The 15127-nt window shown below is 44.8% G+C and overlaps 1 protein-coding gene across 2 annotated transcripts in view; it reads left to right on the forward strand.

Moving 5' to 3' along the window:
* The window catches only part of SHMT2 (serine hydroxymethyltransferase 2), a 112987-nt gene that overhangs the window by 58695 nt on the left and 39165 nt on the right, over nt 1–15127 (forward strand). For both annotated transcript variants that reach the window (XM_068123234.2, XM_068123233.2), the window contains exon 6: nt 3233–3355. In XM_068123234.2, coding sequence (XP_067979335.1) covers nt 3233–3355 — 123 coding nt within the window. The remainder of the gene's footprint in view (nt 1–3232; nt 3356–15127) is intronic.

Genomic DNA, 15127 nt, shown 5'->3' on the forward strand with positions numbered 1-15127 from the left:
TGAAGTGACAGGATCTTCAGAAAGTGAGAAAATTGTTTATTTGCATGCCCTTGATCTTGAGACCGAGCAGAGTAAACTTGATCTCCATGTCATCCGTGTGAAAAGTGTGTTGGTGGATCATCTGAGGCCCGCTGTAGAGGAGGAAGGTGCTGATCCGAATGAGTTTGAAGTTCAAATAGAGGCTGCACCACAGAAAACCATGAAGTAAACTCTGAAAAGTACTCCCACCTCAGGCGTCAGGACAATGTTCAGAAGTACTCCGACCTCTGTAGTATTGACGTGACCAACCAACTTTTTCACTAACATCCCACTGAAAGCTTCAAGCGTGATAAGGCAATTGGGAGGAAAACTAAGGTGCTGCAGTGCCGCATCGGTGATTTCTGGTTTGACATGCAATGCACTGCTGTTTTCCAAGGTCATGTATGACAACATTATTGCGCATTCCGGTTGGCTTCACTCTATATGTGAAACATGTGATTGGAAACCCCCCGTGAGGAGGTGGCAGGCCATGATTCCTCATACCTTGACCTGGTTATGACGACGATGGAACCGGATGGGATCTCTGTCAGCCACCAATTGGAAGCAGTGCCCATGCCTGTCTGAGCTATGACTACCTGATTCAAGTGGGGCCTCATGCCAGGGCTAGTGACAGACATTGGAACATATGCAGAGCAGAATACCAGGGCAGGTGCAACAAGTCAGCGATAACTGCATACCTTCTCCCCCTCACAAGTAATATTGTGAGGGGCTGGCAGGCTATAAAATGCAAGCTCCATGAGTTCCTATCGAGGTATGCTCCCAAATGTAATGTTTGGAAAATGACCTCAACACGCCCGCCCTGATTCACGAGGGAAATCGGAAGGCTTATTTGACAAAGGAAGCATGCCCGGGATGGCTTTCAAATAAGGGGAGATGGTGCAAGGAGGCTATCACTGCTTCCAGGAAGCTATATGAGGAAGCAAGCCAAATGGAGTGTGTCTCAGCCAAAGAGACTATTTGCACACCTTCGACAACAGGTCAGAGGAAAAGAATCAATGCAGCCATCTAAGATACTGACACATCAGAAATGTGGCAAAGGCAGATGCACTGTTGAGATTCTATCATTGAGGTTTACTATAGAATCGCCCAAGGACACCATAGCACGCAACTGCAGGGTGGCATGTGATGAGATGGAGAAAGAGGTTACGGCATGTGATGGAGAAAAGCACCTGAGCAGGCTGAACACGAATGAATCTCTGGCCCTATACGGCTAGTACCACAAGCTTCGGGAGTTGGAACATGTCGCAGAAGCAATATGTGAGCTGTACCAGAAATCACTGTAGAAGTTCATGTATGTCCTATCTTCAATAAGGGTAGTAAGCAAGACACAGGTAACTACCAGAGTATTTGCCTTACCTATGTACTGTGCAAGGTCCTAGAAAGCAGAGTCGGAGAGATTAACAAGACCCCCAGAGAGCGAGGAACTGCTATCTGAAGCACAACACAGGTTTCGGAAGCACCGCTCATGCCATAGCAATGTATGACAGTGGCTGACTCTTGGACAAGAGCTATGGATGAGAGGCAACCCATCAATGCTGTTTTTATTAACTTTCAAAAAGCATCCGGCACCGTTCCGCACCGTCGACTATTGGCTAAGATGGAGGCTGTAGGCATCGGTTGTGGTGCTGTAGGTTGGCCATTGAGCTTCCTTACAGAACGTAGGCAGCGAGTACATGTGGACGGTAGCCAGCATTTCCCTATTCAGTTAGTGGTATTGACGGCTGCCTTTTTTGGAGAACATTTGAATTAATTGTGTCTGAGTGAGTATTTTTTTTTTTCTTCTTCAGACATCGAAATTAATTATAGAAAAAGTGAGAAAGGGTGGCATGATATGGAGGAGTTTGAGTGGGGGAGAGTTGGGATATTCACGCTAAAAGCATTACAAGTATTTTCTACAAAACACCCAGTGGTTGAGATTTGATGGGGAGTGGGCAGGGATGGAACCGCTAAAGGGGGTCTCGGTGAAAGCAGAGGAGCTCGGGAGTGGGTATGAGAGAAACCATGAGTAGGCGATTAATTGGGTTGAAGGACTGGTGGGAAGAGCACAAGATGTTTCATTACGGTTTCCTTGCCTAATTTTCCACGAACATAAGGCACTTTACAAGACATGGCTCGTCCTTGGGAGAAAATTCACCAATATCGTTGAATGGCCCATTTTTGAGTGTCACCAGGTACAGTTATGTTATTTTCCAGAACACCCAGTGGTGGAGATGTAGTTTTTTATTTATTTATAAACTACAGGTAGAATACCTTTTGCTGAACACCATACTCACCCTGGTACCTTGCACGCAGGGTGTTGCATTCAGAAGTGTTCAGCTGCCTATCTAGTCTGTTCGCATTCGCTTATGGATGTTAAAAGATTCCATGATAACTTTTGAAAAGCGTAGGCTGTTGTGTGCTTTTACTCTGGTCAAATTATAAATTCCTACCTTGGTTTAGGGTTGAATCGGCAGCACCTTGTGATGAATTGGTTACCTGTCTACTATAAATTCTCAGCCCTGGAAATGTTCACGACCAGCTTGTGGGTGCCCTGACCTTCCCCACCGCAATAATTTTGGGGTAGTAACAGCACCTGCACACCTTTATGGGGTGCTTTTCTTCTTTGACGAGAGGAAACAAAACTGATTTGATCTGAACTATATGTTTTCATTCTATCGCGTGTGAAATGCTAATGAAAGATTTACTTTTACTCCACGATCAACTTGGTTTTTGAAGTGTTTTTCTCAAGCCAAGTGTTCGAGTGCTGTTTGCTTTGGCCTTGCTGAAAGTGCTTTATCTCCCGCATATGCCATTTATCGAGACTACTTGTGCTCAAAATATTTTGGTTAAAGTGTCTGGACGTGCTATTCGCCAGGTGCTCTAAATAGGCCACGGTAATCCAGCTCTAAGGGGATGTTTCTTTGGCTCAGGTGACTTCATTCACCACTCAACCTTGCATACAGCTGTTGTGTTCAATTTCTGATCAATTTATGATTTCTGCCGATTGCTTCAAACCGAACACAACGTTGAACTTTAACTTTGCGGTTGTGCATTTGCTAATATCAATTTGAATGGGTAACACTGGTAGTTCAGAGCTCTATATACGTTATTTATATTCTGTATTTTGAGTCTTTATGAGCCCAGTACAAGCAATGTTTGTTTATTGATTGCTGTATTGATATTTTCTCCAAATTTGGACTTTTCTTGTGCACAGCCGGTCACCGAACTTATCGATTATGATCGGTTGGCAGAGAACGCCCGACTCTTCCGGCCACGGCTCATCATCGCGGGGGCCAGCGCTTACGCTCGCCTCATCGACTATGCTCGCATGCGGCAGGTACTGCGTAATGCTCGACAGCACAGCACGACACAATAGTATCTGCTTCCCTCGTCTTCCCCCCTCTAGCTTGTTCTACACTGTCTTCTCGGATTGATGGCTTGCCTACGAATGGCTAGATGTCTGTCTGTGTTCAATGTTTGTGATTGGGTGAGTTATTGGCAATACATGCAAATTTGGTTTGAATAGATTAGCATATTTTTAAAGTTTCGTTGCGTAATTTTTAAAATTTATTCTTAAGTATTATCTCGTATAACCGCAAACCAGTGGTTTGTCTTGGTATTTTTCAACCTTTTAATGCCTTACCTGTGTTCAAGGTTGGTGTTTACAGATTTTAGTATTTGCAAACTCCAATAGAGATGCGGAAATTGTTATAAAATGCTTTACCATAAGCCCTTGCTAGGGTGGTTCTTAAAAATGAAAGTTAGAAAAGTCATGCTCCCAACACTTAAATAATTTTGTCTGGATGAAAACACCCTTGTGGTGAAATTTTAAGGCATTTGGACTAAATTTAGGGATTGCACACGGTTTGTAATTTCACATATTTGGTCATTTGGACTAAATTTAGGGGTTGCACACGGAGTTTGTAATTTCACATATTTGGCCATTTTGACTAAATTTAGGGGTTGCACACGGAGTTTGTAATTTCACATATTTGGCCATTTTGACTAAATTTAGGGGTCGCACACGGAGTTTGTAATTTCACATATTTGGCCATTTTGACTAAATTTAGGGGTTGCACACGGAGTTTGTAATTTCACATATTTGGCTATTTTGACTAAATTTAGGGGTCGTACACGGAGTTTGTAATTTCACATATTTGGCCATTTTGACTGAATTTAGGGGTCGCTCACGCAGTTTGTAATTTCACATATTTGGCTCGCATAAATGTTTGGAGTTGATTATTTATTCTTCACTGCTGTACTTGTGTTTTGACCATTACAGTTGACCTATGACCTTGCTATGTACTGCACATTTTGAAGTTGTTTTTAAGTTAATTGAATACAGTACAGCTGTACTCTGGTGTATGCAGTTGCTCTCATTGAAGAGTACAATCGTCTCCTGACAAGGGATGAACAGCAAACCCAGTATCTGCTTCAAGTTGTGACAGAACATTGGAAAGAGGTTTCCCGATTGCAGGAAATCGACGTTTATCGGGTACAACGTTTTTCGGGCACAAACATTGAGCGGCTGGCAACCATGAGTCACTGTGCAACCCCTAAAACTTGATGTATTAAAAAAATATTTCACAGGCAGAAGTTTAACCTCAATACCAAAAAGATTAAGGTTAGGAGTAAAACAATTCCATTTGGTTTTTTTGCCTTTTGTAGTAGCTAAGAACCACCCTAATAAGCCCATGCCAAATCCCGTTAGTGATTTTACATTTAATTACTAACTATATTTCATTTTGGTTATCTCGTCTCCAAGCTGTCTAGCCTGGGTTTGAATCCCGACCCGGCTATAAACTGTCAGCTCGGTATTTCACAGGCGGGGTGATTCACCAATGTGTGTGCCATCCCTCAGATAGACATTAAGCTGGGCATCACAGCTGCTGGATTTTGAACCCCCCTCTCTCCCCTCCTCACTCTTCCCTCCCCCCTCCTCACTTCCTCACCCTCCCCCCTCTCTCTATCTCCCCTCCTCATCCGAGCCCCATTGCTGCCCCGCTCCTCCTCTCCCCCTCCTCCCTCTCTCTTTCCCTCGCTCCGCTTCCAATATGGCCGCCAGTCCACCGGGTCTAATGTTCAAACGCGCTTAATTTTGGAACTAAACGGTGTAGAAAAACATTTTAGGTGTCATTTCCAACTAAATTGGGGATGCCCATTCATTTGGTGATACTTTTGAGATCGCCAGAACTCAAGGACATGCATTTAGGTCAAGGTCAAAGTCAAATTACGTTAAATATCTATTTTTATGATACTGCAGTTGGAACTGCTTTTGGAAAAAGTTCATTTGAACTTTTAAAACTTAATTTTTCCAGGTACAGGGATAGGTACAGAACACCCAAAGACCAGAAATGATGAAAAAAAGTGTTTACACTGCAAGGAATGATGCAATAACCTCTGAAAAAATAACTGTAGTTAACCAAGTATGTCCACAAAAGCTTACATTAAATCAAGTGCAATGATGAAAATTGTTAATGATCAAAATCTAACAGTCTCCAGAACAGAAGCACAGTGCAGTGCACTTGAGTGCAGCTTTGGCACACTTGCAGCGTCCAGTGCATCCTTTCTTGCAGCGACAGTGGATCAATTCATGGCACGACTTTGATGCTTCAGGGAGAGTGGTCCAAAGAGGTTGCCACCCAGTTGTTTCCTTTATCCAGCCCCAGTCAGATGGCTCTGGCATCTCTGGATCCATGACCAATGCCTGGTTCCAACAGTTGGCCTGGTAGCAAGTGCGCTTGATGTGCTGCTTCAGTGCTGCCTGGGTTGGAGGAATGTTCTCTAGACTTCTGTGTGAAGAGCTGCTTCCTGGCATCATTCACTTCCGTGCTCTCACTGGTTCGGTCGTACATCAGCACCACAAATCGCTCTAGCAGTAACATTGATCCTTTGCTGACCTCACTTGGCATGCATAGGAGTTCATTGAAAGCATCATTCACCTCTGGGAAAGACTTCCTAGTTTCCCAGGCAGTCTTCTTTCCTCTGCCAGCAAATACAGATACAGTGTCACACCCGGTGAAAGCGTGAAGGACTGGGAGAGTGCTAGAGTCAGACACTGTGTTGGATTCATTGTGGCGACCATTTCGTGAACAGCTATGTACCGAAAGCTTAACCCGACACCAAAGGCAACCCACAGCTCATCAGGAGCTGTCTTGCTGAATGAAGCCACAGCCAGTACCACCACATCAGTATCAACGATACGTATGGTCACCTTCTTACACCCCTTTTGCACAGCATCTGCCACATGCAGAAGTAGACGAGTGTCGGCCCCCTCTTGCGACCATGGGGCAAGGCGGGCCAAGATTGACTCAGCAGGAGAGCAGAGAACTCCACTTCCATCTGTTGCATACAGTTCCTTGCCCTCTGCTAGAGGAAGATGAACAGCTTCGCGTGAAAGGAAAGCAAACAATTCGGTTTTGTTCTCATCGACTCGAAGGAAGTCCTTCCAGTTCTTTGGCATCACAGTAGAAGGAGTCACCCTTTTCCTGGTGCCCTTTCCCCTCTTCTGTCTTGTTGAGGCTTTCAGGCTGGCAGGTAGGTATACATCCCAGACAAGGTCAATGCGGCTGCTTTTCTCAAGTTGAGCAGAGATGTATGGTGCAAACACTCTTTCTCCATACTCTTGAAATGTTCTTGATGTTGCAGGATTTAGGATTTGAACCACAGCTGCACCATCGAGAATTGTTGCATCAGTCACAGGCGTACTGTTGTTTTCGAGCAGATCTGATTCCAGGCAGCAAAGTAGATCTGCTTTAACACCAATCCGCATTTTTCCTCCAGTTGAAAGAGCTGGCGGGGCTGCCTGGTTTTCATGGGAGAAGAAATTGTCAATGTCTCCATCTCGTGTTTGACAGGAGATGTACAGCCTCGAAAAGAGACCACAGTCACTCTTCAGTGCTGCGAGCTGTGCCTTCTGTTTTGACTTAATCTTGACTGGTGGCCTACTGAACAGTGGCAACTTGTTCTTTGGAAGTGTTTGTGTGACAGGTGTTGTACACTGTTCTAGCCTTTCTGCAACAAACTTGGTGTACTGCTCCTCACCAAGGGTCTCGATCCTTCTCACAGTTTCGGCCACTTGGGTGTCCATGATGTCCCCTGTGTCAATGACTAGTAGGTCTTGGCTGTGTTCTCGAAATGGATTCCCCATCTCTTCCAATACTGTCAAGTGCCTTAACCTCCTTCAGGAATGCTGCTTGCACTCCAGGTTGCTAGTCGTGGTGATGGTGTCCAGTGTCACCAGCACCATCCTGTTGCTTTATGGCCTGTTCCTCAAACTCTGTAGTGATCCTGGCAATTTCTGGCCCTGCTACCATCCAGCGTCTGAGTGCTCGTAGATTGCTAGTCAATCCAATAGCCCCACCAGAACCTTTCACCATTGCATTGTTCTGCTCATGGGACTGGTCAAGTGCCATGGCAGAGAACTTGTTGCTGGTTTTGTGCACCACAAAATTTCCAGACTTGAATTCTGCTAGGACATCCGGGTTGTTTTCAGCGAGAGTCGTCATATCACGGATGTGTACGGAAAGCCATCTGGAGTAGTGCGTGTGATCTAGGGCGAACATCCAGGGCATGATCTGCGTCAGGGATTCCACGTACAGCTGGAAGTTACCTTCACGAAGTGACCTGATGTACCGCAGCAAGAGAAGCTCCAATGACAAGGTCTTAAGCCAGTAGTCAAAGTGGACACTGGTCTTTTCCCGCTCTATGCACCACTGCTCAAAAGGCGGACTATCTGGTTGCATGGCATCAGTATCATCGGATGTGCAGTCTTCACTGTAAGCTTGTTGGAGGAGTGTATAAAGGCTTGCAGCTGTGACTTTATGTGCATGGCGGGTCTTGGTGACATGGCTGGCATGTATGAAGGAATTTGCTGTTCCGGAGCTTGCAATGTCAGCCTGTACCAGGGCGTTTGTCCAGCCACTGTCTTCCAACCGGTCTCCCAGCAACTTCAACGTGGCCATCTCGATGTGTAGACCACCGAACATGATCACAAAGTGATCCTCTCCGTGAGTGGCTGGCCAGGTCCACTGGATCTCTTTAGCAAGGGCATACAGTGGTTGGTCAGCAGCAAGGACAGGCGTCTGACCAGGGTTCAAGTGCTGAACTGCTGCCTTGACGATGTCCATGGAGTGCCGTATCATTGCCACTGAGTGTGCGTTGTCAAGAAACAGAGGAAATAGTGCGTTGATTGCTGCAGGTGGGGTGACAGCTTGGTGTGCGTCAGCGTGGTAGGCAGACCACGATATCCAGCCATCCATTGTAGACATTTCAAGAGCTGTCTTGACTCTGCTGAGCCATGCATACTCATCTTCTGTGGCAGCTGCAGCAGCCAGGAGGTTGGAAGCTCTCACAGGACCTTGTACAGCCGGTGCACTAAAGTCCTTTTATTGGTCCTTTATTCCACTAAAGTCCTTTACTAAGTTCACTTAAGTCCACTTAAGTTAAGTGGTAAGTTCCACTTTAGTCCACTAAAGTCCTTTATTTGTGTTGAAGGCAGCTGGTGGTACAATTGTGTAGGCTGATGGCAGAGGTGTCACTGACTTGGTGGAAGAGCCACCCTGACTAATCAATGTTACACCACGATCAGTTCCGCCATGTGTGTGTGACGGATGCTGCATAAGCGAGATTCCGGTGCCGTGGAAGGAATCTTTGGCTGTTGCAGAACTTGGATTGTGGTCGATGTTGTCCACAGCTCCTGTTGTGAACAGTCAATAACGCAACTTTGGTGGGCAAACTACATCTTCTACACTAAAGCTCTGGCAGACACCATTGGCAATGTCTGATGTGAGTTGCAACAGTCTGTCATAGGAGACATACAATCCCAGATTGAACAGTGTGTCAACCAGCTCTCTACTTCGTGTAACTGCATGGATCTTGAGGGACAGATATAGCGGGAGTGGAGTTTCTCGGCTGCGGCTGTGACGTGCTGAGCTTGATGAATCCACGTTTCGTGCATGCTTCACGCTGTTGAACACCATCAATTGGGAGATTGCTAGGGCAGGTTTTGTGGTGGTTGTGTGGACCAGCTGTGTCTGATGCTTGATGTTTGCCCCATCGAGTATCATGTTGACTCGAGCTAAGAGGGATGGTGGCACAGCCTCCTGTTGGCAGTTTGCCTGGAACGACCCATCAAAGGAGAAACTTGAGTCAAAGATCTCTTTGCGCACCACCTGTGCTGCTCGCATTAAGTGCATGGCATCACTGTCATGATAACAGGCCATCTTGAGGGCTGGTCCAATGTCCTTCTCAAAACTTAGAAGTGTGTCTCTTCCCTGTTAATATGCCCTCAGATCAGGAAGCGCAGAAAGCAGCCTGCTTTTCAGTCTGGTAGTGTGAATCCGTTTCCCTACAGTCAGACCAAGCTGCTCCAGTCTGACCTTGTACAGCTGAGCAATGTCTATCAGTTTGAAGACAGCACTGTCTTCATTACTATTCATGTCTTCCAAGAATGCCACTAGCTCAGCAAAGGCTATGCCATGCAGGCAAGAATCATCTCCATCATTGCCTTTGGGTGCAGCCTGCCTGGCTCTGTTGTGCAGTGAATGCAGACAGTCGTGATGGTACTTGGCGTCAATGGCAATCATGTCTCCTGCTGCAAGCTTGGCCAGCAGAGCAGGGTCCTCAACTTCAAGGGCACACCTCCGCACATTTGTGTCAATGTTGTAGGTTGATGCTTTATGTAAGCCTGCAGAACCAGCAGGATACTGGGGATACTTCATTCTTGACCTTATTTTTTGGTCAGTTTTGACATTGACCTTGCCCTAAATGCATTTCCTTCAATTCTGGCGATCTCAAAAGTATCACCAAATGAATGGCCATCCCCAATTTAGTTGGAAATGATACCTTAAATGTTTTTCTACGCTGTTTGGTTCCAAAATTAAGCGCGTTTGAACATTACCCCTGGGGAACTGGCGGCCATCTTGTATTTGACCTCTCACGGTCCTCAGAGGTCAAATCTGACTTCCCTCCACATCTGAAAATAAACCTTATGGTATATACTAACTATGCCAGAAATTTCATGCTTTTCTCAAAAAATGCACAATTTGTTAAAATATGAGAGCTTATCCACTGTACTATATGAATTCTTCATTGTATCAGAGGGTGCTTGAGGATAATGTGAGGCCATCTGTCGGCAAGTTGAAGCTCAACCGAAGGTGGACCTTGCAACATGACAATGACCCTAAACATACCAGTAAATCCACCAAGGAATGGCTGAAAAGAAAGAAATGGAGGGTTCTGGAATGGCCAAGTCAAAGCCCGGATCTAAATCCAATCGAGATGTTGTGGGGGGATTTGAAACGAGCTGTGCATGCAAGAAACCCCTCAAACATCGCACAGCTGAAAGAATTCTGCATGGAGGAGTGGGCAAAAATTTCTCCCAGTCGATGTCAGAAACTGGTAGACAGTTATAAGAAACGCCTACTTGAGGTTGTTTCTGCCAAAGGGGGCAATACCACCTATTAGAGCCAAGGGTGCACTTACTTTTTCCACATGCGAAATTTGCATTTATGTTTATTTAAATTATACAATGGATTACAAAATGTAAATGTTTCATGATATTTGTTATATTATATCACCTTTATCTATCAATATTGTTGAAATGAAGATCAAATAGCTGCATGTTGAAATATGTTGAAAAAGTCAAAACTTTACATGGGGTGTACTTACTTTTTGACGTGACTGTATGTATATGCTGTGTATATATATATTATATATATATATATATATATATATATATATATATATATATATATATATATATATATATACATACATACATACATACATACATACATACATACATACATACAGTGCATTCAGAAAGTATTCAGACCCCTTCACTTTTTTCACATTTTGTTATGTTGCAGCCTTATGCTGAAATCGTTTAAATTCATTTTTCCCTCATCAATCTACACTCAATACCCCATAATGACAAAGAGAAAACAGGATTTTATAAAGTTTTGCAAATTTATTAAAAAGAAAAAAGTGAAATATCACATTTACATAAGTATTCAGACTCTTTGCGATGACACTTGAAATTTAGCTCAGGTGCCTCCCATTTCTCTTGATCATCTTTGAGATGTTTCTACACCTTGATTGGAGTCCACCTGTGGTAAATTCAATTGATTGGACATGATTTGGAAAGGCACACACCTGTCTATATGAGGTCTCACAGCTGACAATGCATATCAGAGCAAAAACCAAGCCATGAGGTCGAAGGAACTGCCTGCAGAGCTCAGAGACAGGATTGTGTCGGGCACAGATCTGGGGAAGCCTACAAAAAAATTCGGCTGCATTGAAGGCTCCCAAGGGCACAGTGGTCTCCATAATTCTTCAATGGAAGAAGTTTGGAACAACCAGGACTCTTCCGAGAGCTGGCCGCCCGGCCAAACTGAGCAATCGGGGGAGAAGGTTCTTGGTAAGAGAGGTGACCAAGAACCCGATGGTCCCTTTGGCTGAGCTCCAGAGATCCTGTGTGGAGATGGGAGAAACTTCCAGAAGGACAACCATCACTGCAACACTCCACCGATCTGGGCTTTATGGCAGAGTGGCCAGACGGAAGCCTCTCCTCAGTGAAAGACACATGAAAGCCCGCTTGGAGTTTGCAAAAAAGCACCTAAAGGAATCATAGACTGTGAGAAACAAGATTCTGTGGTCTGATGAAGCCAAGATTGAACTGTTTGGCCTCAATTTTAAGCATCATGTCTGGAGGAAACCAGGCACCGCTCATCACCTGCCCAATACCATCCCAAGGGTGAAGCATGGTGGTGGCAGCATCATGCTGTGGGGGTGTTTTTCAGCAGCAGGGACTGGGGGACTGGTCAGGGTTGAGGGAACAATGAACAGAGGAAAGTACAGAGATATCCTTCATGAAAACCTTAAACAGAGCGCTCAGGACCTCAGACTGGGCCGACGGTACACCTTCCAACAGGACAATGACCCTAAGCACACAGCCAAGACCACGCAGGAGTGGCTTCGGGACAACTCTGTGAAGGTCCTTGAGTGGCCCAGCCAGAGCCCTGGCTATCTATTGTAAAACTTGAACCCAATCGAACATCTCTGGAGAGACCTGAAAATGGCTGTCCAAACACGGTCCCCATTCAACCTGACAGAGCTTGAGAGGATCTGCAGAGAAGAATGGCAGAAAATCCCCAAATTCAGGTGTGCAAAGCTTGTCGCGTCATACCCAAGAAAACTCGAGGCTGTAATCGCTGCCAAAGGTGCTTCAACTAAGTACTGAGTTAAGGGTCTGAATTCTTACATCAATATGATATTTCAGTTTGTTCTTTTAAATAAATTTGCAAAACTTTCTAAAATCCTGTTTTCTCTTTGTCATTATGGGGTATTGAGTGTAGATTGATGAGGAAAAAATGAATTTAAACGATTTCAGCAAAAGGCTGCTGCAACATAACAAAATGTGAAAAAGGTGAAGGGGTCTGAATACTTTCTGAATGCACTTTATAGTATAGTCATTACATGTAGTGGCTGTCATTACATTGCACAGGTAGTGCAATGTAATGACAATCTTTTAAACAGTGAACCCAGCTGGATACCCCTGACTTTGCAGTAGCTCCATCAGCCCCAAATCCACCAGTATCAACATCTTCAGGGTCATAATTGACCAGAAGCTCATCTGGGCAAGCCACTTTAACATCTTGGTTGCACAGCCACATGACTTGCATCATGAAGAATCACAAAGAACATGCTGGAAATCATTCATGCAAGTTCAAGTAGTATAACATCCTGATTTGGATGTACTTCTCCGCTCCTCCGTCAATTATCTGCATGTAGATCCGAGAATGCCTTAGCAAGTACCATCACATGTCAACCATCCCCACAAGGAATGCAGCAGTTTAAAGAGAAGACCCACCTCTATATTATCAGTGTAACTAGGGATGTGCACCAAATGCTGCCTATAAGCAGCACCCCCTGCATTCCCTGAGGAGAGAAAGGGTGTTTTGTAACACCTTGCAAAAAATAAAATGTACATCTTAAATGTCATCCTGCATAAAATTTTCCATGATTGTAAAATAATTAGCCAATTAGTATCATCTGCTTGATCTGTCATGGTATTTTTTTATTATTATAATGGCTTTTTTAATCTGTCATGGCACCAGTATTATGTCCTCACATTTGCCCCTGGGCTTCCAGCAAATGTATTTCGGCCTCTCTTCTATTAACCAACATGCACCTGAACACAACATGTGTTATGACATAACTGCTTACGTTTTAATTTTGTTTTTCTGTGAATGAGAAAATACATATTCTGTGGAATTATGGTCTATTTAAAAAAAAAAAAAAACGTTTTGATGACGAACACCATTTTAACTGTAAGTTGTGTGAATGTGAATAAATTGTTCACTCAGGTGGGGTTGATGTGTAACATTTACATGTTTGTTTTTGAAGTCTTCATAATATTGTCACGTCTATCCTGAAGTGAAGACCTCAGGGTGATGGATGGCCAAAACGAACTTTAACTCTGAGGTGTATACCCCCAAAATATGTCGGTGTTATCTCTTTGGCACGCGTGGGAGACGGACGCGACGGGGTTTTATCCAAACCCACGAACAAATAAAAGTACAAGACAGGCACGACAAAGAAATGCAATAAATAATGGGTTTAATGAAAATAATGCAGGCAATAAAAATGAATGCACGGTAAACTAAAATTCCTAAATGAGGGCCCTCCATACGGACTCATATACAGACACAAGGAGAAATAAAATGAAAGAGAATGGTGTGGTGAGGTGACCGATACTCAGCCTGCTCCAACGAGGACAAGTGCGGATGGTCCCCGAGTCTCCTTGAGGGAGTGCATAAGATGGTGCGAATCGCACACGAGCCAGGAAAATGCAACCGCCAGAGGGAGAGAAATATGCGACCATCCGCCATGCAGCCAGCACCAGAGAGAGAAAACTTTTTCTTCCTCCACTCTCAAAGGTTCCCTCTGACATCACGCTTGCTCCAATCACCACGCGTGATTCAATCACCCCATCGCTCCTCAACCAATCCTCACTTGGGGCGTGACCTCACGGCCATTCTTGACGCCCATCGAGAATGTTCGGCTGGGGGGGGGGGGGCGTAATGTCTGGGTACTGTTGACGATTATGGTGGTTGTAATTATGTGCCGATTGCATGGCTGGCCGAGTGAGTGTTGTAAGAACAAAGGGAAAAATCACAAGGGCAATTACACACTGGGGATTATTCTTAAGCCCTACCTAATTAGCTTAGTACCACCCCTTGGATGGAGACTCACGAACGCTTACACGGACATTCGGCCTACCGGGTTCCCTACTTGGTTACATGGTGTGCTTCTTCTTATATGTGACGTGCATGGTGATGACGTCATGTTGTCCGCTCATTAGGTTGGAGAACCAGATTACAGATACCATTATTAGTAACTCCCAACCGCAACCAGGTCGACTCCATATGATGAGTGGATACCAGAGATAACGTCACCGCGTGGCAGGCGGTGCGTATCGCTCCCAGCAAGGTGCAGCAGCAGCTGTATGGGACACCTTGCTGGCGGTTCTCCACTGATGATATGAAGGTCGCATAGTGACTGATATAAAAACCGAAAGGGTCACAGAGTTACAAGTGTATGGAAAGCCTCACTGCGTTGCCCTGATGAAGCCCCAACAAGGGCGAAACCAGGTCGGTAACTGTGAGTTTTGCATGCACTTGTGACAGTATCTGTATTTATAATCCGTAATGACGCACTGCTAGATGGTTCCTCTGGAACTTTGCAGGCAAGGCGGACGTGCATGGCGATGACGTCATGTTGTCCGCTCATTAGGTTGGAGAACCAGATTACAGATACCATTATTAGTAACTCCCAACCGCAACCAGGTCGACTCCATATGATGAGTGGATACCAGAGATAACGTCACCGCGTGGCAGGCGGTGCGTATCGCTCCCAGCAAGGTGCAGCAGCAGCTGTATGGGACACCTTGCTGGCGGTTCTTCACTGATGATATGAAGGTCGCATAGTGACTGATATATATATATATATATATATATATATATATATATATATATATATATATATATATATATATATAATATTCTCCATAGGTGATTGTCTGTGAGTCTGTCCGGGGGTGTGG

The sequence above is a fragment of the Myxine glutinosa genome, chromosome 7 (genome assembly GCF_964187855.1).
Source record: "Myxine glutinosa chromosome 7, kmMyxGlut1.1, whole genome shotgun sequence".
Taxonomy (NCBI): domain Eukaryota; kingdom Metazoa; phylum Chordata; class Myxini; order Myxiniformes; family Myxinidae; genus Myxine; species Myxine glutinosa.